At 41.3% G+C, this 23721-nt stretch overlaps 1 protein-coding gene and 1 pseudogene across 1 annotated transcript; both read right to left on the bottom strand.

Moving 5' to 3' along the window:
- Nucleotides 1–12738, bottom strand: part of LOC141495042 (gamma-secretase subunit APH-1B pseudogene) — a 29399-nt pseudogene extending 16661 nt beyond the window's left edge.
- Nucleotides 12739–18227: 5489 nt separating this feature from the next.
- LOC141495041 (uncharacterized) lies at nt 18228–21376 on the bottom strand. Its single transcript, XM_074196096.1, has 3 exons — nt 21149–21376; nt 19535–21018; nt 18228–18440 (listed from the first exon to the last, which is right to left on the bottom strand). Exons 1-3 carry the CDS (start codon nt 21374–21376, stop codon nt 18326–18328), a joined length of 1827 nt encoding a protein of 608 aa, XP_074052197.1. The 3' UTR covers nt 18228–18325.
- Nucleotides 21377–23721: the final 2345 nt, after the last annotated feature.

Raw genomic sequence — 23721 nt, 5'->3', positions numbered from 1 at the left:
ATTGATCTAATCTTTCTCTATTTTATACCCTTAAGCCTTAGAGATTTAAAATTTCCCAAATAATGGATTTTGATGCATCCAACAGGTTTTGGTATGATGTGTAATTATTGTCATTGTCTTGGATAAAAAATTTTTCTATTTATTTTAATCCATTTGTACATTTATATTTCCAAGTTACAAAGTTTCCCTCCACCCTCCCTTCCCAGCCCACCAGCCCTACCCTCAGTTAGAAAGTCTGGTTAGCATTTTACATGCATATTTTGTTAAACATATTTATAAATTAGTACTTTTTGGCATGAGGAATTAGGATTATGGGAAAGAGATAATTTTTATAAAGTCTTCATCAGATTTGATAGGGGTAATTTTTTTTCTTTCAGTGTGTTGTTTTGTTTTTCATCCTCTTATTGGGGATAATTAGTCCATAATCTGTCAAAAACAGTTGTCCTAGCTCTCTGGGCTGCCAAGAAGGGCTGCTTCCATCAAGGTTGTTCATCTCATAATGTTGATGTGTAAATTGTTCTGTTGGCTCTACTCCCTTCACTCAACATCAGATCCCATAAGTCATTCCATGCTTCTCTAGAGTCCGACCATTTATTGTTTCTTATAGAACAATATTATTCCATAGTATTCATGTGTCTTAATTTATTTAGCTATTCCCCAAATGATGGGCATCCCCTCAATTTCCAATTCTTTGCCCCTAGAAAAAGGGTTGCTATGAATATTTTGGAATATGTAGAACTTTTCCCATTTTTTACAATTTCTTCTGAATATAGTCCTAGAATATAATAGGGGTGAGATGATATCTCATTGTTGTTTTAATTTGCATTTTTCTAATCAATAGTGATTTGGAGCATTTTTATATGCTTTTATATTGCTTTAATTTCTTCATTTGAAAACTGTCTGTTCATATCCTTTGACCATTTATCAATTGGAGAATGACTTGTGACCTTATAAATTTGATACAATCCTGGTTGTGAAGATTGTTTCCCAGCTTTCCACTTTTCTTCCCATTTTGGCAGTATTGATTTTATTAGTGTAAAAACTTTTTAATTTAATACAGTCAAATTTATTCATTTTGCAGTTTATAATGTGCTCTAATTCTTGTTTGGTCATAAATTTATCTCTTTTCCATAGATCAGAGAGACAGAATTTTTTTAGTCTATTAATTTGTCTATGGTATCGCTCTTTATGTCTAAATCCTATTGGTATAGGGTGTAAGATGTGGATCTATGCCTAGTTTTGCTATACTTTTTTTCTAGTTTTCCCAGATTTTTGGCAAATAGTGAGTTCTTATCCCAGAGGCTGATGTCTTTGGGTTTATCAAATAGTAAATTGTAGTTGTATACTATGTTTTCTTTTGATCCTATTCTAATCCACTCATCCATCTCTCTATTTTTTAACCAGTACCAGGAAATTTTAATAACTGATGCTTTATAGTATATTTTAGATCTGGTAAAGCTAGGCCACCCTCCTTTACATTTTTTTTCATCAGTTCCCTTGTCATTCTTGCTGTTTTGTTACTCTGGATGAATTTTGTTACTGTTTTTTCTAGCTCAGTAAAGTATTTATTTGGTAATTTGATTGGTATGGCACTGAATAAGTAATTTAATTTGGGTAGAATTGTCATTTTTATTATATTAGCTTGATATAACCATGAGCATTTGACATTTTTCCAATTATTTAGAATTGACTTTATTTGGATGAGGAGAACTTTATAATTGTGTTCAAACAATTTCTGGGTTTGTCTTGAGAGGTAGATTCCCAGGTATTTAATGTTATCTACAGGTATTTTATTTTATTTTATTTTATTTTGTTAGGTTTTTGCAAGGCAATGGGGTTAAGCGGCTTGCTCAAGGCCACACAGATAGGTAATTATTAAGTGTCTGAAGCTGAATTTGAACTCAGGTACTTCTGACTCCAGGGCCATTACTCTATCCACTGCACCACATATCCAACCACCTAGCCACCTCTAATCTACAGTTATTTTAAATAGAATTTCTCTTTCTATCTCTTGGGCTGTGTTGTTTATATATAGATATGCTGATGATTTATGTGGTTTTTTTAACATCCTGCTACTTCGCTGAATTTTTATCTTTTTCAACATGTTTTTTAGGTGATTTTCTCAGGTTCTCTAGGTATACCACTGTGTGGGATAAAAATCAACTTAAAAATATAGCAAAAAAATAAAGTTTATTTTGGCTTTTCTCAAGAAAAGGGCACACTCCAAGTCTCACAAAGGTAGTGAAGATCAAGGAGCTGTGTCGAATTGACAGTCAAGCAAGATTATATGGCCTAACTGAGATCCCCTCCTCCTTCCTATCATCCCTCTCTGTCTACTCAATAGTTAGTCTTCAGAGTTACATTCTACTTGTGAAACTCTGCCCCAGCAACAAAGAAATGAATGAAAGGTTTTCATAAAATATTATTTCACCATCCAGATGGTGAGAATAACCTTCAAGATTATAACTATCTTATTGAAGTAACAGTCTACTTATCATCAAACAAGAGGAGTCTTCTGAGCTTTGTTGGAATGCAAGGGTTTGCTCATTGGAACAGTTAAGATAGTTTCATCATCAAATAGATGACTAAAAATGCAAGGTCTCTCTGGAAATAGTCCACTATGCTCCCCACCCAACAGATCTGGGAGGGTGCCTGGCTTGAAATGCAAGATTTCTCTCTCTATCTTTCTTTTAAGAATAGTCCAATAAGCTTTGTTTTAATGATTTTTAATAATGAGAGGACTTCACTAGGAATATGAACTCTTAAGAGGGGGACTATCCCACTCAATACCATATCATCTGCAAAGAGTAAAAGTTTTGCTTTCTTATTGCCTATTCTGATCCTTCAGTTTCTTTTTCTTCTCTTATTGCTACTGCTAGCATTTTTTTAGGTTTTTGCAAGGCAATGGGGTTAAGTGGCTTGCCCAAGCCCACACAGCTAGGCAATTATTAAGTGTCTGAGGCCAGATTTGAACTCAGGTACTCCTGACTGCAGGGCCGGTGCTCTATCCACTGTGTCACCTAGCTGCCCCTACTGCTAGCATTTCTAAAACTACATTGAATAATAATAATGGTGATAGTGCATCCTTGTTTCACCCCTGAATTTATTGGAAATGCTCTGAGTTTATTCCCATTAAATATAACATTTGTTGATGGTTTTAGACTGATACGATTTATTATTTTAATTAATTAATTTTATTTATTCTTATATTTTCTAGTGTTTTTAGTAGGAATGGATGTTGTATTTTATCACAGGCTTTTTCAGCATCTACTGATATGGTTTCTGTTGGTTATACTGTTGATATGTTTAATTATGTTGAGTGTTTTCCTAATGTTGAAACATCCCTACCTCCCTGGTATAAATCCAACTCGATCATGGTTTATTAACCTAGTAATAACTTACTATAGTCCCATCGATAGAATTTTATTTAAGATTTTTGCATCAATATTCATTAGGGAGATTAGTGTATAATTTTCTTTGTTTTGGTTCTTCCTGGTTTAGGTATCAGCACCATGTTGGTATCATAAAAGGAGTTTGGTAGAATTCCTTTCGCTCCTATTTTTTTTAAATACTTTATGTAGAATAGGAATTAATTGTTCCTTAAATGTTTGGTAGAATTCGCTTGTAAATCCATCTGAACCTGGAGACTTTTTCTTAGGGAGTTTATTGATAGTTTCTTCAATTTCTTTATCTGAAATGGCATATTAAGTAATTTATTTCTTCTGTTAATCTGGGCAGGTTCTATTTTTGTAAATATTCATCCATTTCACTCAAGTTGTCCAGTTTATTGGCATACAGTTTGACAAAATAACTCTGAGTTATCTCTTTAATTTCTTCCTTATTAGTGGTTAGTTCACACCTTTTCATTTTTGATACTGGTTATTTGATTATCTTCTTTCTCTTTTTAAATCAGATTAATCAGATTTTTGTCTATTTTATTGACTTTTTCATAAAACCAACTCTTGATTTTATTTATGAGATCAATGGTTTTGTGATTTGTTTTACTAATCTCTCCCTTGATTTTCAGAATTTCTAGTTTGATATTTAATTGGGGATGTTTAATTTCTTCTTTTTCTAGCTTTTTTAGTTACATACCCAATTCATTCATCTCCTCTTTCTTTATTTTATTCATATAGGCAGTTAGAGATATAAAGTTTCCCCTCAAAACTGCCTTGGTTGTATTCCATGAATTCCATAAATAAAATATTCTATTATTTTCTATTTGATCCACCCATTATTTAAGATAAATTTATTTAATTTCCAATTAGTTCTTGGTTTATCTTTCCCTGACCCTTTATTACTTGTAATTTTTATTGCATCATGATCTGTGAAGAGTGTATTGATTATTTTTCCCTTTCAGCATTTGATTTTAAGATTTTTGTGCCCTAGAACATGGTCACTTTTGGTGAAGGTGCCATGTACTTCTGAGAAAAATTTCTATGATTTCATTCACCTTCTTAATTTCCTTCTTGTTTATTTTATTGTTAGATTTATCTAGTTCTGAAAGAGGGTTGATTACATAAAGTTTAATTACTTAAAAGTACATAACTACATAAAAGTTTTGTTGTCTATTTCTCCTTGTAATTCATTCAACTTTTCCTCTAGGAATCTGGAAGCTATCCCTCTAGGTGCACACATGTTTAGTAATGATATAGCTTCATTTACAATGGTACCTTTTAAGAAGATGTAGTTTCCTTCCTTATCTGTTTTAATATGATTGAATTTTGCTTTTACCTTGAGATTAGAATCACTACCCCCAGATTTTTTTTATACTTCAGCTAAGGCATAATATATTTTGCTCCAACTTTTTACCTTTACCCTGTGTGCACCTTTCTGATTCAAATGTGTTTCTTGTAAACAACATATTGTAGGATTCTGGTTTTTAATTCATTCTGCTATCTGCTTCCAATTTATGAGACAGTTCAACCTATTCACATTTACAGTTAAGATGACTAATTCTGTATTTCCCTTTCTGCTATTTTTCTCCATTTAAATTTATTTCTTTCCTTTTCTCATTCTTCCTCACCAAAATTTTACTACCTTTCCCTTTTTATTTATCTTTTAAAAATTTAAATTTCAGTTTATTTTCACTTATACCTTTCCTTCCCTTTTATCAGTTCCTTCTTTCCTTATTTTCTCTTTTCCCAGTCCCCCCCCCCTTCCCTGTAGATTGAGTTAGATTTTTTAAACCCAAGTGGGAATGCATCCTATTCCCTCACTGGGCTAAATCTATTGAACAGAATTTATACAACATTCACATTCTCCCTTCTTTCTCTCTAAAATTATAAATCTTTGTGCCTCTTTCCTTGGTGCTCTAATATTATTAGTCAGGTATCATCAATCACAATTCTTGATGGCTTCATAAGCTCCGATTGTTATCAAAATATCATCACAGATTGTTTACTTGATTGTCTGATAAGTGGCATTGACTGAATTATAATCATTTTTACCTTACCCCCTATTCAAGGATCTTTCAAGTACACACAATCTTGTTCACAAGTCAAAGTATCCTCCAAAGCTATATCATTTCTTAAACTATTTGTGCCCCTCCCCCCACTGATTTTCTTTCCCACTTTACCTCCCCACCTCCCACTCAAGGTACTTAACACCTTGTTAATCAAACCAAGGCTATTTGTCTCTCCCATTTTACCCCTCACCCTCACCCAGAGTACTTAACCCCTCCTTAAGTGAAGCATCCTGATCTAATTAACAGAAAGTATCTTGAAGCTCTCTAAGTCCTGGGAGGCTCTGGAGGACTCAATGAAAACTTTACAAATGATTTGTATGTTATAGAGACATTGTCTCAGGTCCTCAGGAGCTTATGATGCCCTCATTAGACAAGGTGATTAGCACCTTATGATTAAAGCCATTCAGAGTATAATGATATGCTTAAGTTAAAGTTGACCCTCCTTGCTTTTTTTTTTTCAGGGCTTTTTATCTCAAACATAGTGATCTTTTCAATTGAGAGACAACACCCAACTAAACCTATATCCCACTCTCTTCAGTTATATTCTCCCCCAATTATACTTACAGAAGTAAAGTTCTAATGACTTAAAATTGTTATACCTTCCCCTTTAGGGGCCAATATTTGTTTAAAACCAGTTTTGTCTTTTCAGTCCCCTTTTTCATTTAGCTTTTCAATGTAACTCTAAAGTTGTGTATTTGTCAATTGAATTCTCTTTTCAGTTCTGCTCTTTGTTTCAGGAAATTCTGGAAATCCTGTATTTCATTGAACATCCATCTTTTTCTCTGACAGAATATGCTGAATTTTGAAGGGAAATACATTCAGAGTTGTAATCCCAGGGCCTTATAGCTCTCCCAAAATATGTTATTCCAGTTCTTCTAATTCTACAGTGTTAAGGCTGATAGGTCCTGTGTTAGTCTGATTGTGTTCCATTTGTATTTCAATTGTTTTCTTTTTGCATGCTTTTATTTGAGGGTTCTGGAATTTGGCTATTACAACCCTTGGAGTTTTTATCCTGGGGTCTCTTTCTGAAGGGGTACTATGGATTCTTTCCAGTTTTCCCCATACAATTTCCTGCATTGTGTTTTCCAGGTTCTTCTATTGGTCCAGGCTTTTAGTAGTCCAGTGATTCATAGATTGTCTTTTCTGGATCTGTTTTCCAGGTCATTCATTTTACGTAAAGGATACTTTACATTTTCTTCACTTTTTTCAACCTTTTTATTTTGTTTGATCGAATCTTGTAGACTTGTAGGTTTCTAAATGTTCAATTCTAGTTTTTAGGATTTTATTTTATTCAATTACTTTTTTGTGTTTCCTTTTTGAAGGTGTTGAATTCTCTGGTCCATTTTTCACAATTTTCCTGCATGACTTTCATTTCCTTTTTTCCATTTTTCTTCTTCCTTTCTTCTTTAGTTTTTAAATTCTTTTTTAAACTCTTCAATGAGCTTTTATATTTGAGCCCAATTTACAGACTATTTTGATATTTCCCCTGACTTACTCATTGATATATAAGCTTCATCATATCATAATTATTTCAACCTCTGCTCAAGTACTCATCCCTAAACTGTCCCATTAGAAATACAATTCTCAAAAACCATAACCATCAATAAAATTATATCTTTTTATATCCACACCTCTTAGCAACTACACTCTCCTCAGCTATCCCAATAAAAATACAACCCTCATGAGTTAAAGTATCATCACATTATAATTGATTTATATAACACCCTCTAACTATGCTCCTTTCAACTGTCCTAAGAGAAATACAATTCTCATGAGTTACTAGTATCATCTTCACCTTTCAGTTTTCCTTTTTATGCATCTCTTGAGTCTATTTGAAGAAAAAAAATTTTGTTCAGTTCTAAACTTTTTAACAAGTAAAACTGAAAGTCCTCTATTTCATTGAAAATCCATTTTGTCCCCCCGAAAGAATATGCTTTATTTTTTAATTTAATTGATTCTTGGCTATAATCCAAGCTCCTTTGCCCTCTGGAATATCATATTCTAAGCCCTCTAATCCTTTAATATTGAAGCTGATAATTCCTGCAAAATTCTGACTGTAGCTCCCTGATATTTAAATCACATCTTTTGTTGACTACTTGCAGTATTTTCTCCTTTACCTGAAAATTCTGAAATTTGACTACAATATTCTTTGAAGTTTTTATTTTGGAAATTTCTTTCTGGGGGTGATCAATGGAGTCTTTCAGGGTCGATTTAATCTTCTTATTCTAGGATTTTAGGGCAGTTTTCCATGATAATTTGCTGTAAGATTATCAAGGTTCTTTTTCTGATCATGGATTTCAGGTAGACCAATAATTTGTCTCCAGGATCTATTTACTAGGACTGTCATTTCTGTATATTGCCAACAAAAACCAACAGAAAGAGATAGAAAAAGAAATTCCATTTAAATTACCTGTAGACTACAAAAAATATTTGGGATGCTACCTGCCAAAACAAACCCCAAAACTACATCAACAGAATTATAAAACCTATTTAATGCAAATAAAGTTTTATCTAAACAATTGGAAAATGTCAATTGCTCATGGTTTAGTCAAGTTAGAAATAGCAAAAATGAGAATTCTATATAAAATAATCTACTTTTTCAATGTTATCTCAATCAAAATATCAAAAAATATTTTATAGACCAATAAAAAATGACAAACTTCATCTGGAAGGACAGGAGGTCAAGAATATCAAGAAAATCACTGAAAAAGAATAAAAAGCAATAAGGCTAAGTTTTATCAGATCTAAATCTATATTATAAAATGGTAACCATCAACTACTAGTTAAAGAATAGAATGGTGGATCAATGAAATAGATTAGGTAAAAAGAAACAACAGTAAATGATCTACTGTTTGAAAGGTCAAAGACTACAGATTCTGAGATAAGAACTTACTATTTGTCAAAACCTATTTGAAAACACAAGGAAAACAATATGGTAGAAACTAGGCATAGGCTAACATCGCATACTCTTTTCCAAGATAATGTTGTAGGGAAGGGAATAAGAAATGAAATTTGAAACTCAAACTCTTACAAAAATTGCATTCTGAATGAGATCCCTAAATGAAAATTCCCAGGAATATGATAGTCAAATTCAAGAGCTGCCAAGTCAAGGAGAAAATATTACAAGCAGCAAAAAAAAGAAACAATTCAAGAATCAAGGAACCACAGTCAAGATGACACAAGATTTATCAACTTCTACATTAAAAGGGTGTGTGGAAAGCAATATTGCATTGGGCAAAGGAGTTGGAATTAAACCAAAGAATTACTTACCCTGAAAAAAAGAGGGAAAAATGAGGGGATTCATTGAAATTGAGGGTATTCAAACATTCCTGATGAAAAGATCAGAGATGAATAGAAAATTTGACTTGCAAATACAAGACTTAAGAGAACCATAAAAATGTAAATAGGAAAGGGAAATCATAAGATTAAATTGTTTATATTCCTACATGGGTATGTGATACTTGTATCTTATAAAACTTTCACATTATCAAGGAAATTAGTATACAGGTGTGAGTTGAATATGATGGTATGACAGTATGACAATTAGAAAAATAAAATTACATTTTGAGAAAGAGGAATGCACTGGGAGAAATGGAATGGGAGAGGTATGGGGGGTATAATGGGAGAAGTCAACTGGGGGCATAATGGGAGAGGTATACACACATAAAAGCTAAAAAAATGCTTTTACTTTGGAGGAGAAGATGGGTAGTGGCAGGGGCTTGAATCATACTCTCATTGGAATTAGCTTAAAGATGAGATAACATACAAATTCAGTTGGATAAAGGAATCTATCCTATAGGAAAGTAAGCAGGAAGGTGAAAAGAGAAGGGGATGCTTATAGAAGGGAGGGTGGATTGGACAAAATGATAATCAGAAGTCAAATAATTTGATGAGTTACAGAGAAAAAGGAGAGAGAAAATAGAATAAATGGGGGGAATAGGACAGAGGGGAATACAGTTAGTAACTAAAACTATGAAATAATTAGAAGCAAGTTTTTCTGATAAAGCTCTTATCTCTCAAATATATAAAGAAATGATTCCATTTTTCCCCAATAGGATAAATGATCAAAAAATATCAACAGCTTTCAGATACAATAATCAAACCTCTCTATAGTTATATGAGAAATTTCTCTAAATCTCTACTGATTAGAGGATTTATACTTATTAGATTGGCTAATAGGATAGAAAATGAAAATAACAGATGCTGAGGGTGTGTGGGAAAATTAAGACATTAACTCACCATTGTTAGAATTGTAAACTGATTCAATTATACAGTAGAACAATTTGGAACTATGTCAAAGGGCTAAAAAAATGCATACCTTTTGATTTAGCATTATCACTTCTAGGTCTGTATTCCAAAAGAAATAAAAAAATGAAAAGGAAAAGAACCTTTATAAACAAAAGATATTTTTAACTCTTCTTTTCTGGTGGTGAAGATTTGGAAAGAGAGGGAATGCCCATCAATTGACCAATGACTGAACAAGTTGTGGTATATGATTATGATGCAACACTATTGTGCTATAAAAAATGAAGAGCTACATACTCTCAGAAAAACCAAGAAAGGCATAAATGTATTGATGTAAAAGGAAATGAACATAAACAGAAGAAAATTGTATACAACAAGAGCAACACTGTAAGATGATCAACTCAGAATGACTAAGCTATTCTCAAGATTATAAAGATCCATACCAACTCTAAAGGACTTATGATGAAAAATGCTATCCTTCCCCAGAGAAAGAACTGATGGAGTCTTACTACAGATTGAAGTATATTTTTTTGCTTTATTTTTCTTAATTTTTTGGTTTTGTTTTTCTTTGCTTTCTTTTATAACATGATTAATATGGATATGTTTTGTATGACTTCATATAAACATATATAGTATGAATACTACATCTAATCTATATCAAATTGCTTGTCTTCTAAGTGAGGGGCTTGTGAAAAGGAGAGAATTTGAAACTCAATTAAAAAAACTAATGTTGAAAATGTTTCTACATATAATTGGGAAAAATGAGAGTAGTAAATAAAAATAAATAAATAAAATTTTTTAAAATTCTGCCAATTTTTTTCTTAGAGAACAATGGCATTCCCTCACTATCATATACCATAGGTTATTCACTTATTTCCTAATTGATAGGCATTCCCTCAATTTCCAATAATTTGCCATGACAAAAAGAACTACCATAAATATTTTTTGTTATATAATACCTTTTTCTTTTTCTATGATTTTTTTGGGACACAGAACTAGTAGTGATACCACTGTGTCAAAGAGTATGCATAGTTTTATAACATCTTTGGACTTAGTCCCATATTATTCTCCAGGTGTTATATCAGTTTACAACTCCAGCTAAAATGCAGTAGTATTCCAGTATTTTCATATCCCCTCCAAAATTTATCATTTACCATTTCTAATATATTAGTAAATATGATAGGTATGATTTGGTCCCTGAAAGTTATTTGATTTTTACATTTCTCTAATCAATAGTGATTTAGAATGTTTTTATGACTATGGATAGCTATGCTTTCTTCTTCTGAAAACTGCCTTTTCATCTGACTTGATCATTTATCAACTGTATTCTTATAAATTTCACTCATTGTCTTTAAATTCTTCTCTTATACATTGTTCTGATGATTAAAATATTACATGCTCCTCTCATTTCTTTATATTGTCATCTTTTATATAATGTCACTTAAAGGTCATTTACATTTTGATCATATCTTGGTATATGGAATGAGATGTTGGTCTATATATATATATATATATATATATATATATATATATATATAGTTTTTTTGCCAAATTACTTTCCAATTTTCTCAGTAATTTTTGTTAAATAATGAGTTTTTGCCCCCCCTTCCCCAAAGCTTGAGTCTTGGAGTTTATCATGTATCGTGGACCTAATCTAATTCTTTTGATGATTACTTCTTTGTAATACAATTTGAAATCAAGTACTTCTAGGCCACTTTTCTTCACTTTTAAAAAATTGATTCCTTTGCTATTTTTGACCTATTATTCTTCTAGATGAATTTTGGGTTTTTTTAGCTAGAAAAATATTTTAGTGGTTCAATTAGCATGACCTAAAATAAGCAAAATAATTTGATAGAATTATCATTTTTATTATTTTGGATCACCCTACCCATGAGCAATCAATATTTCTCTGTTTAGATGAAGCTTTATTAGTGTGAAAAATCTTTTGTAATTGTGTACATAAGGTTCCTGGGTTTGCCTTGGGTGTTAAACTCCAAAATATTTATATAGTCTACAGTTATTTTAAATGAATCTTGTTTCTTTCTGTTGCTACTGGACTTTGTTGGTAATTTTCCCTAAGTATACAATCATTTCATCTACAAAGAACAATAACTGCTTCCTTATCCTCTAATTCCTTCCATTTATTTTTCTTGCCTTATTGCTATTTCTATCATTTTTAGTAAATATTGAATAATAGTGGTATTAATGAGGATCTTCACCTGATCTTACTGGAAAGGTTTCTAGCTAATCATCATAACAAAAAATGCTTGCTGATATTTTTAGATAGCTACAATACAAAACTTTAAGAAAATTTCCATCTATTTCTTACAATTTCTATTGTTTTTAAAAGGAATAAGCATTATAATTTGTCAAAAGCTTTTTCTGAATCCATTGCGATAATCATCTGATTTTTATTGTTTTTGTCATGATGTGGTCAATTATGCTAATAACTTTGCTAATATGGACCCAGCCCTGCATTCTTACTATAAATCCCACTCAGCATGTAAAGACATTGACCCAAGCTCCGGTTTCTCTCACTAATATTTTCAGAATACTTCTGGTGATCTGCAATGTTTTGCATAAATGAAAAGTGAGGACCCTACTGTCCTGGTTGGTGCTCTGGCTGCAGGAGAGCAGAGGATCTGTTCATAGTTTAAGGGACAACAGAAGCACCATTTGTGGCTATAGAAGAACACCATTCCTTCCTGGGTAAGGACTCCTTTCTGCCATCAGGGTCCCTATTCCCACAAGCATTCTTCTCTACTCAAGAACTGTAAACAGGGTTTTCACTCTCCTGTGGTGACAAGGGAGTACTAGTGCTCCTCCTCACCCTGGAACTGTGATGCAGAATTACAAATATACAATGATCAGGGTTCTGAATCTAGTGGCAACAAAGTAATATCTTTCTGAGCAGTTGTCAGACCCTTCTTACTGCCTGTTGACTGAAAGTTCTTGAAGCTGCTGCTGCAGCTGTTGTAATTGTCTCCAAGATCTGCTGCCATCATTGCAGTCTGGGACAAAGTCATTGTATTAGACCTTTCATGCCCATCTCCTACATTATTTTGGACAGGAAAATAGTTTCATTCCAACTGTATGTTAGTTCTGCTGCTCCAGAAATCAATGTGAGACCTTATTTTTAAAGTTATTTGGATTTGGAGGGATTGAGGTGATTTACTGTCCCTTTTCCACATCATCTGTCTCTACTCTGCCATCTCCTAGTACTCTTTACATGATACTACCTTGCTAAGTAGAGGAAGTTGAAGAAAATAACCTTATGAAGTTGCATCTATTAAGATTCTCATCTTCTAAATTTGAACTATTAGAAAAGGGGAACGATCAGCGAAGGGAAAGGAGACAGAGAAAATAAGACTAGAAATAAAAGGTAGCTACATGTTCATTTTGCATCTTCTAAAATTTGTTAATAATTCCAGAAATATGTTTTCCATATTAACTTCTACCTCATGGGACCTGGTATAACACAGTAAGTTTTTATAGACATTCAAGTCTAGTGTAGCAGTCACCTAATGCTTGGATTATGACCCACTTTAAAGCATAGAAGTGTGTGGTGAGCCAAATAAAAATGTTCCAAGTTTTAAACTGGAAAGTAGACTTAAACACTAATGGGAGGCAATACAGAAGAAGAAGGATGTGGTAGAGTCTCAGGAGAGCTAGAACAGACAAGAGCAAATAGAAGAGTGCAGTCATATGATTTGTAACCTCTAAATTGGGGACCACACTGATTTAACAGCTAGAATCTTAATAGGATGAGGTGCTTTCAGTATACCTGATAACAAGTGTGGTAGGTCAAATCACAAATATAAAATAGTAATAATAATTCCAGAAATTAATATTACTAGTACTTTAAAATTAAAATTATATGTAATATATTATGTTTTATAACATATAAAATAAAATCAATTGGAATTTGGAATTCTTTTTTAAAATAAATATTTATTGATATTTTTGGTTTTGATATCACTCAAGTTTCCTCTTATGATTTTCCATGTCTTATTCCAGAAAACCATCTTGTATAACAAAAAATATTTTTGAAAAGAGAAGAAAAAACAACCAGCAAAATCAATCGATCTGAAAATATAAATAAGGTTCCACAGCCATGGACATTCTATCTTCTCATGTTTTTCTTGGGGCTATATAGTTCTTTGTAATTTTGTAACATTTATTTAGATTATTTTGGGTTTGTCAGTCTTTCCATTGTACCACTGTGTTCGCTTTCCTTGGCTCTCTTTTTTAAAGTTATATAAATATTTTATTTGTTTTCCAATTATGTACAATAGTAGTTTCTATCAATCATTTTTTGAAATGTTTTGAATTTTACAATTTTGCCCCTCCCTCACCCCTTCCCTATTTGGATAATCTTTACATGTTTCCATGTATATGCATTGATCAAAATTGAATGTGTTAAGAAAAAATACAAATCATTGAGGAAGAAATAAAATATTAGAGATAGCAAATCTATGTAGCACATAAGACAACTTATCACAAATACCTTAGAATTGTCCCCGATTATTGCACTGATTGGCTGAACAAGTCCATTAGGATTGATCATCACCTCTATGTTGTGGTTAGGATATTACAATATTCTTTTTGGTTTTGCTCATTTCACTCAGGATCAATTTATACAAGTTTTTCCAAGCTTCTCTGAAATTCCATCCCTCCTGATTTCTAGTAGAACAATAGTGTTCTATCACATACATATACCACAATTTGCTTAGTCATTCCCAAATTGCTGGACATCCACTTGATTTCCAATTCTTTGCCAACACAAGTAGAGCTGCTATGATTATTTTTGTACAAGTGATGTATTTACTCTTTATAATGATTTCTTCAAGATATAGACCCAGTAGTGGTATTGCTGGATCAAAGGGTATGCAAAATTTTGATGCCCTTTGGGCATAATTGCAAATTGCCCTCCAGAAATGTTGGATCAGTTCATAGCTCCAATATTAATGCATTAGTGTCCCAGATTTTCCACATCCCTTCCAACATTGATCATTGTCAGTGGCCAATCTGAGAAGTGGTACCTCAGAGATACTTTAATTTGCATTTCTCTGATCAAGTAATGATTTAGAGCAGTTTTTCATATGATTATACATAGCTTTGATTTGCTTGTCTGCAAATTGCCTTTGTATATCCTTTGACCATTTGTCAATTGGGTAATGGCATTTTTTTATAAACTTGACTTAGTTCACTATATATATTAGAAACACTAGCTGTAAAAATTGTTTCCCAACTTACTATGTCTTTTGATAGTGGTTTTGTTTCTACACAAGCTTTTTAATCTAGTAATCAAAATTATCCACTTTGTTTTTTATGATATTCTCTAACTCTTCTGTGGTCATAGACTCTGACAGGTAAAGTATTCCTTGTTCTCTTAGTTTGCTAATAATATTATCTGTACCCATTTTGAGCTTGTCTTTGTATAGGGTGCAAGATATTGATTTAATCCTATTTCCTGTCATATTATCTTCTAGTTTTCCCCAACAGTTTTTTTTAATTAAAGAGTGAGTTCTTAAACCAGAAGTTGAACTCTTTGTGTTTACTGAAGAGAAGGTTACTATAATCATTTCCTGCTGTCTATTTTGTACCTAATCTATTCCACTGATCTACCACTCTAATTCATAGCTAGGACCAGACAGTTTTGATGACTGATGCTTTATAATATAATTTTATATCTGGTAAGGTTAAGCTGTTGAATGAATCAAATGATTTCTGTTAGGTCCGTTATTGATATATCAATTAATATATTGATATACCAATTGATATATTGATATATCAATGCTGGCAGTTTTCCTATTATTGAGCCAACCCTGCATTCCTGGAATAAATCCTGCTTGAACATAGTATATGCTAGTAATAACTTCCTATAATTACTTTGCTAAGATTTTATTTAAGATTTTTGTGTCCATATTCATTTGGGAAATTGATCTATAATTTTCTTTCTCGGTTTTGACTCTTCCTGGTTTAGGTTTCAGCATCATATTGTTTTCATAGAAGGAATTTGGCAGAGTTGGTCTTCATCTATTTTTCCAAAGAGTTTACATAGAATTGGAACCAATTGCTCCTTAAATATTTGATAGAATTCACTTGGGAATTCATCTGGCCCTGGAAATTTTTTCTTAGGGAGTTCAATGATGGCTTGATGAATTTCTTTTTCTGAGGTAGGGATTATTTAGGTATTTAATTTCCTCTTCATTTAACCTGGGAAACATATTTTTATAAATATTCATCCATTTCATTTAGATGATCAAATTTATTGGCATACAGATGGGCAAAATAGTTCTGAATTATTTCATTTTTAATACTAAGTAATTTGTTTTTGATTTCTTTTTTTAGTCAAATTAACCAAAAGTTTATCTATTTTATTGACTTTTTTCATAAAACCAAATCATGGTTTTATTTATTAGATCAATAGTTTTCTTGCTTTTGATTTTATTAATTTCTCCTTTAATTTTTAGAATTTCCAACTTGGTACTTAATTGAGGGTTTTTAATTTGTTCTTTCCCTAATTTTCTTAGCTGCATTGATTTCTTCTTTCTCTATTTTATTCATGTATGTATTTAGAGATATAATATAAACCCCTAATAACTGCCTTGGCTATATCCCATAAGTTTTGGTATGTTGCCTTGTCACTGTCATTATCTAGGGTGAAATCATTAATTCTATCTATAGTTTGTTGTTTGATTTACTCATTCTTTAAAATGAGGTTATTTAGTTTCCAATTGGTTTTAATTCTATCTGTCCATGGCCCTTTATCTTACATTATTTTTATTGCATTATAGTCTGAAAAGGAAGTATTCACTATTTCTATATTTCTGCATTTGATTATGAGGTTTTTATGCCCTAGTACACAATCATATTTTTGTGGAAATGCCATGTACTGAAGACAAAACAGGTATGTTTTTTTCTACCCCCATTCAATTTTCTCCGAAGTTCTATCATGTCCAAGTTTTCTACCATTCATACTATTCCTTAAGTTCCTTCATGTTTATTTTATACTTAGATTTATCTAATTCTGAGAGAAGGAGGTTGAGGTCTCCCACTAGTAGAGTTTTGCTTTCTGTCTTCCTGAGACTCACTCAGCTTCTCCTCTAGGAATCTGGATGCTACACCACTTGGTGCACACATATTTAATATTGAAATTGCTTCATTGTTTATGTTACCTTTTAGGAAGACATATATTCCTTCCTTATCTCTTTTATTGAGATCTATTTTTGCAGCTGTTTTGTCTGAGATAAGGGTTGTAACACCTGCCTTTTTCACTTTAGCTGAAGCATAATATATTCTGCTCCAACTTTTTGCCTTTACTCTGTATCTCTCTCTGCTTCAAATGAGTTTCTTGTAAGCAACATGTTGTAGGGTTCTGTTTTTTAATCCATTTTGTTTTGTATGTTTTGTGGAAGAGTTCATCCCATTCACATTCAAAGTTATAATTACCAACTCTTTTTTGCCTTCCATGCTATCTTCCCTCCATCTGTATTTTTCTCCCTTTTTTCCCCCTTATTCCTATTTCTCAGTATTTTGCTTCTGAATATCAATTCTTCACTGTTTGCCCCCTTATATCCAATACGCTTCCCCTTTCTTTCCCCTTTCTCTTTGCCCCTTCTCCCTTCCCTTCCTTCAATCATTTCCTCTTTTCCTGTCCCCCCTCCTCCTTTCTCCTCTTAACACTTGAATCAATTTTTTTTCTTTAGCATTTGAATTGTTTCTTTCTGGCTGCTTGAAGACCTTTCTCTTTGAGGGGCAGCTAGGTGGCTCAGCAGATAGAATACTGGCCCTGGAGTCAGGAGTTCAAATCCGACCTCAGACACTTAATCATCACCTAGCCGTGTGGCCTCGGACAAGCCGCTTAACACCATCGCCTTGCAAAAAGTCAAAAAAAAAATCCAAAGCGAGGGCCAAGTGCCCATACACAGGAGTTCCACCCAGTGCCCAATCCGGGGAAAATTGGCAACGGAGAGCTTCGAGGAGCCAACTAGTGCGCGCGCGTTCTTGCAAGAGTGGGATGGCTAGGGAGAGGCCGCCAAAGCACAGGCACGGGGACGGGGACGGAGGCACGGTTGACCTTGGGCGAAATATCAGGGGAAGGACGCCGAAACAAGGTAGGGAGCATCTCAGCGTCCGGGAGTCCCCGGGTGATGAGATGCGGGGGGCGGGGGGGGGGGGGTTGGTTGGTTGATCGGTCGCTTGCCTCCTCCTCTTCCAACTTCCAACTGACCTTACGTATCACTGACCTGATCTAAGGAACGACTGAAGAATGGAATGAATGAGTACATATCTTTTTTTCCTTTCCTCACCCACAGCCCAAAGCCTAAAGCGAGGGACCTACCACGTTTGGAAAAGAGAGGCCATGTTTTCAGTTCGGGATGGATGGACTTTATTTGGTTTTGAAGTTAGGAATTTCAGTTGTCTCTTCTTCTCTCCAATTCCTATTCCCTGTCTCCGTTTCTCTCTCCCCCTCCCTCCCGGAATGATTGTCCTCCAGAGGTCTTGTCTTCGTTCAGCTGAGTTCAGATCTCTCCCCTTGCCCTTTGTCGATTAGAATTTGCGTCGGAGAGGAATCCAACACGATTGGATCCCGGCTAGGATCCAGTCCTATGTTTCTCTTTCGTCTTCTAAGTCCTGTCTCTTCCTTTCCTCCAGGATGTGGATGCTCCCAGCCAAAGAAGAGCAGTGAGAAACCGCACCTGGGCCACACAGTACTGGAGATCTGCAGAAAGAGAAAGAAAAGGGGGGAGGGAGGGAGAGCGAGAGCGAGCGAGCGAACGAGACAGACAGACAGACAGACAGACAGACAGACAGAGAACGTTTGCGTTTTACTGGGGGTGGGTGCCATCGGGACACGGGAAGGGATTTGACGAGGTGGGCTTTCAAAAATCGAATGGTAAAAACTTAGCATCGCTGGGGAGGAGGGGAAAGAAGGGAGCAAGGAACGAAAGACGACCAACGCCAGCACCAGCACCAGCACCAGCACCAGCACCAGCAAAGGGAAACAAAAGGTAATGGGGGGGGGGGTGCGTGTGGCACGAAGAAACGAAACAAAATTTGAAAAAAGCGAAAAGGACGAGCGAGGAAAGACACAGACGGATGGACGGATGACGGAGCGAACAGAGGCGTTGGCGCCGATACGCGCCGGGCCCGCGAGCGGACGGACCCGCCCGCAGCCCCACGCCAGAAGCGCGCCCATCGGGCTTGCTGGTCTACCTCGGAGCGGCCGGGAGGCGGCAGGTGGGACGGAGCCCACCCACCCCGGGGGGGAGACCCAGGGCCTCCGGCGTGCCCGACTCGCCGACCCGGAATGGCCAACCCGCGACCACCGACGCCTTCCAAGCTCGCCCCACACCCCCGCGGTGGAGCGCCCAAGTCGGCGGCGGGGCGGGAGAAGGGGGTGCGCGTGAGGGAGCCCGGCCGCCGCGGCCCGCGACTCCCACACGCCGGGCCCGTTGCACCCCTCTCCCGGCGGCCCGACCGGAGAGACGGCCCGGCCCCTGCTCGCGCGGAGGATGGACGACATTCCCGCTCCGGCGGACGGGAGAGCCTGCCTCACGGAAGACTCTCCCCTCCCCACCGCCGAGCGGACGCGGACGGAGACACACGCGCGTCTCCACACGACCCCCGAACCCGAGGGAAGTCGTCAAGTCGGTCGTGCTCGCGGCCCCGTGGGCCTTCCTCGGCCGAGCACATACGACCCCCAAAGTGCCTGCCTGCTCTTCCAACCCGGCCGCCTGCGGCGCTTCCTCTCGCGCTCGGCGACCGATCGCGGCCGCCACCGCAGGCCCCCCTCATCGCTAGGGTCCCACGGACCTGTCTCCGGCACGGTCCACACCCAAGCTCACACGTTCCCTTCGCCGATGAGGGGGACACGGGCTCCACAGGCGCCCGGGGGCTCCGCGGAACGGCCCGAAGGGCGGAACGACACGCGGGGAGGCGGGGGGAGGCGGGGGCCCGCGCCCCGACCGCCACACACCCGCCGCGACCCCGAAGGTGGAGAGGCGCCCGCGGCAGGGGCGACGCGGAACTCGGCCGGCCCGGGAGGGTCGGGCGACCCGCCGGCGCGCCGCCGAACCGGGACCGGGACCGGACGGCCGACGAGCGCGCGCCCGGGGGGACCCCTGACGGGCGACGGAGGCCCGGACCTCGGGGAGGACGCGCGCGCGGACGAGGACGCGGCGGGCACGGACGCCGACGAAGGGGCGCACGGGAGCAGGGCGAGCCCGTCGGCCGGCGGGGAGGAGGCAGAGTCCCAACCCGCCGCCGCGCGGGGAGAGGGGAGGCGGCCGCGCCCGAGACAACCGACGCGGCGCAGCGCCGGAACCGCGAGGAGGGCGGCGGACCCGACGGAGGGGGGCCACGGGGCAAGCCCAGGGGCGGCGGACCCCTCGGCCGGCCCCCGGAGGGAGGCAGGGACGGGGGATCGGACCCCGCACCGCAACCTCTCCCCTCACACGGGCCTCCACCGGATCTCCCCCCTCTGACGACTCCCAGGCGCGGCGCCGGGCGCATCCGCGTCGCGCCACCCCCACGCGCGGGGAAGGAGACACTCTCCCCCTCTCGCCGCGCCCACGAGACTCGTTGCTCTCCGACCCCGACGCGGAGCCGACCGCCGCGCCCGCCCGGCGGCGACCCACCGACGCCGGACCTCCCCCGCGGCCGCGGGGACTCCTCCGGAGCGCCGCCAACGCCGGCCCGACCCGGCCCCGAGGCCGGCGCCCCGCCGGCCGGGATCGCCCCACCCTCAGACCGGGGAGAAGCACGAGAACCGCCACCGCCGGGCTTCCGCGGGCAAGGCTCGACCACCGCGGGACGGGCGGGGTCCCCCAGCGCCCCGACCCCGTCGCGTTCGGAACCGACCCAAGCGACCGCACCGGAAGACGGGACGAGTCGGAGCCAGGCGTCTCCTCCTCTCCCTCAGGCCCGACCCGCGGCTCGGGAAGCAGGGGCCGGACGACCGCCCGCCTCCCTCCCCGACGACCGCAGCCCCCCTTCCGGCCTCGGGGGCCGCCGACCCCGGCCTGCCTCTCGGCCGAGGCTTGCCGGCAGACACGGCGGAGGGAGGAACGGAACGGCGCAGCCGACCCCCAAACGCGAGCGGGAAAGGCCAACCCCCGGATCTTTAAACCTCCGCGACGGAACGCGCCAGGTACCTGGGGGGCCGGGGGTTGGTGGAGGCCAGAGAGCACCTTCCCCCGCGCGGGCTCGCACCGCGCACTGACGGAAAGAGCGGCCACCGCTCGGAGAACGGACACGGCCCCTGGCGCCTGACGGCCCCAGAGGCCTTCTTTCTCCGCCTACACCCGACGCCGGGGGGACCGCAGACACCCGAGCCTGGCCGGGAGAAGATCGCCGCTCCCGGCCAACCAACTCGGGATCGGGATGCCGACGCGCGCACGCGCGCGCGCCGCCGCCACACACACACACACACCGCGGGCGCGTTGTGCTGCTGTGTGCTTTTTCTCGGTAACGATCCTTCGGCAGGTTCACCCCCGGTAAACCTGTAGTGGTTGTTAACCTTCCGTCTTTACCTCCCCGGGTAGGGAAGTCAGTCATTGGGCACGCCTGCTGCCCTTCCTTGGATGTGGTTGAGCCCTTTCTCAGGCTCCCTTCTCCGGAATCGAACCCTGATTCCCCGTCGCCCGTGGTCACCATGGTAGGCACGGCAAGGACCATGGAAAGTTGAGAGGGCAGACGTTCTAATGGGCCATCGCCGCCACGGGTGGCGGGTGGCGGGGCGTGCGCACAAGCCCGTGGTTATCTAGAGTCCCCGAAGCTGGCCGGCTCGGTTTCCGGCTGATAAATGCACGCATCCCCGGGGCCCCCACCCGCGGGGGCGGGAAAGAGGCCAGGGTCAGCGCCCCTCGGGATGTATCAGCTCTAGAATTACCACGGTTCTCCAAGTAGGAGAGAGCGAGCCGCCCAAGGGAACCACCATCCAAGGTTTCAAATGAGCCGTTTCGCACTTTCGCTGTACCGGCCGCGCGGTACCTCCCACGGGCACGCCTTCATCTTCGAGACGGGCATACGCTACTGACTGGCGGGATCGACCAGGTAAAGACGCCTCGGGACGAGGAGAGAGAGACCGAGACCAGTCGCGCCCGCGCGCGCTGGGGCCGACAACACCGGGTGGGGGGAGAGGAAGAAGAAGCCGCCCCCCCGCCACGGAGCGGGTGGTGGGGCCCACCGAAAACCGCCTTCCGGTGTCGGTTCTTCCCCCCCGCGGGGCCCTGGACACGCGTCCGGGGGCCTCCTCAACGGCCTCGGCTCTCTCTCTTTTCTCCGAGAGAAGGTCACAGACGCCGCTGCCCGGCTCCCCTCACAGGCCGGGTCCCACCGATCAAAACTCGAGACAGCACGGAGAGGGAGGGCGTCAGGACCGCGAGCCCACAACGGGAGAGAAAGCCCACCCGCGGGGGTGGGGGTTCTCAAAACGACCGACGTCGCGGAGGTCCGCGACCCCCCAATCGGGTCGACACGGGAAGACGGGGAAGGAGGACGGTGGCGGGCGCTGCGACGAGGCGGGGGCTAGGGAAACCCCGGAGAGTGCAGCGCCACCGACCACCGACACCACCTCGGCCCCGCCTGGCTTCCCTTCTGGGCGGCTTCTCGCCCCCCTCCCGCCTCAGAGGGGGGGGAAAAGGAGGGGACCAAAGTCTGCTAGAGAAGGCACGCGGCTCCGAGGACGCTCGGACCCGGGCAGCAACCCCAAAGGCTCCGGAACGCCGGCCGAGGCAGACAGGCAAGACGCAGAAGCCTGCTGACCTCAGCGGGGAAGGGATCCGAGAAGGAGGGCCAGGGACTCGGCACAGACCCACACCGCACGGACGCAGCAGCGGGGCGACCCGGCAAGAACTCGGAAGGAACGACAGCACACACACGGCGAGAGGAGCAAGGGAGGCCGGGGAGCCGAACGCCCATCGACAACGGGCACCTAGTGTCTTTCCGGGGCGAACACCACAGAGGTATGGCAGGAAGGCGGCGGCAGGTGGGGGGGAGAGCGAGTCAGCAACGGCGACACGCAAACTCCGCCGCCCCGGCAGGGGCCACCGCCAGAGTCGTCCCTGAGCAGGACCCGGTCCGTTAGAACAGGGCAGGAACCGCCACTCGCCCCCCCCGGGTGGGGGGACAAAGCCCCGGACAAGTCGTCACCGACTGCCCGACGGCCCTCCCACGCGGGACCAAGATTACCACATCGATCAAAGGGAAGCGCCCACGGAGCGGGAGGCAACCCCAAAGCACGGAACGCCAGCCGGGGAGAGACAGCCAACACCGCAAAACCGCGACCGCGACCGGGGAAAGCAGCGAATTTCAAACAGGCCAAGGCTCCGGGCAAAGACCGGGATCAGAGCGGGAAAGATACCTGCCAGTGCCAGCGACGTCAGGGGTCACCAGGCGGCCTACTAATCCCATGGTATCCTCCGGCTTGGTCTTCCCATCGCCAACAGTGGCCAAGAGCGCTGTTCCCTAATAATCTGCAGGAGCCAGCGGGCCTCGGACGCAAGAAATAAATCCGCGCCAAGAGAACGGGGTAAGATCAGAATGTGGCGCCGATGTCGTGGAAGTCCTCCCGTCGTCTCCTCAGCGATGTTGAACCCATAGGACTTCCAGACTCCCAGCAGCTCCGCGGGAAAAAACGGAGCCACCGCTTCGGCCGCCACGGGGGTCCGGCCGCGAGTCCCCCACCCCGGCACCGAGTCCCTCCCGCGCCCACAACCCGCCAGGAGCCCCGGAAGGGGGGACGTTACGGCGTCCCTTCCGACGCGGCTCCTCCAGAGACTAAGTCCGAAAACTCTCCTCCAGAGACTAAGTCCGAAATTCCTCCTCCAGAGACTAAGTCCGAAATCTCTCCTCCAGAAACGAAGTCCTGGAGTCAGGAGTGCCTGAGTTTAAATCTGTCTTCAGATACTTAATAATTGCCAAGCTGTGTAGCCTTGGGCAAGCCACTTAATCCCATTGCCTAGCAAAAAAATAAAAGAAAAAAAAAACAAAGAAATTTA

The sequence above is a fragment of the Macrotis lagotis genome, chromosome 8 (assembly GCF_037893015.1).
Source record: "Macrotis lagotis isolate mMagLag1 chromosome 8, bilby.v1.9.chrom.fasta, whole genome shotgun sequence".
In the NCBI taxonomy this organism is placed as follows: Eukaryota; Metazoa; Chordata; class Mammalia; order Peramelemorphia; family Peramelidae; genus Macrotis; species Macrotis lagotis.
The sequence above is the reverse complement of the archived record's forward strand: the minus strand, read 5'-3'. Positions and strand labels throughout refer to the sequence as shown.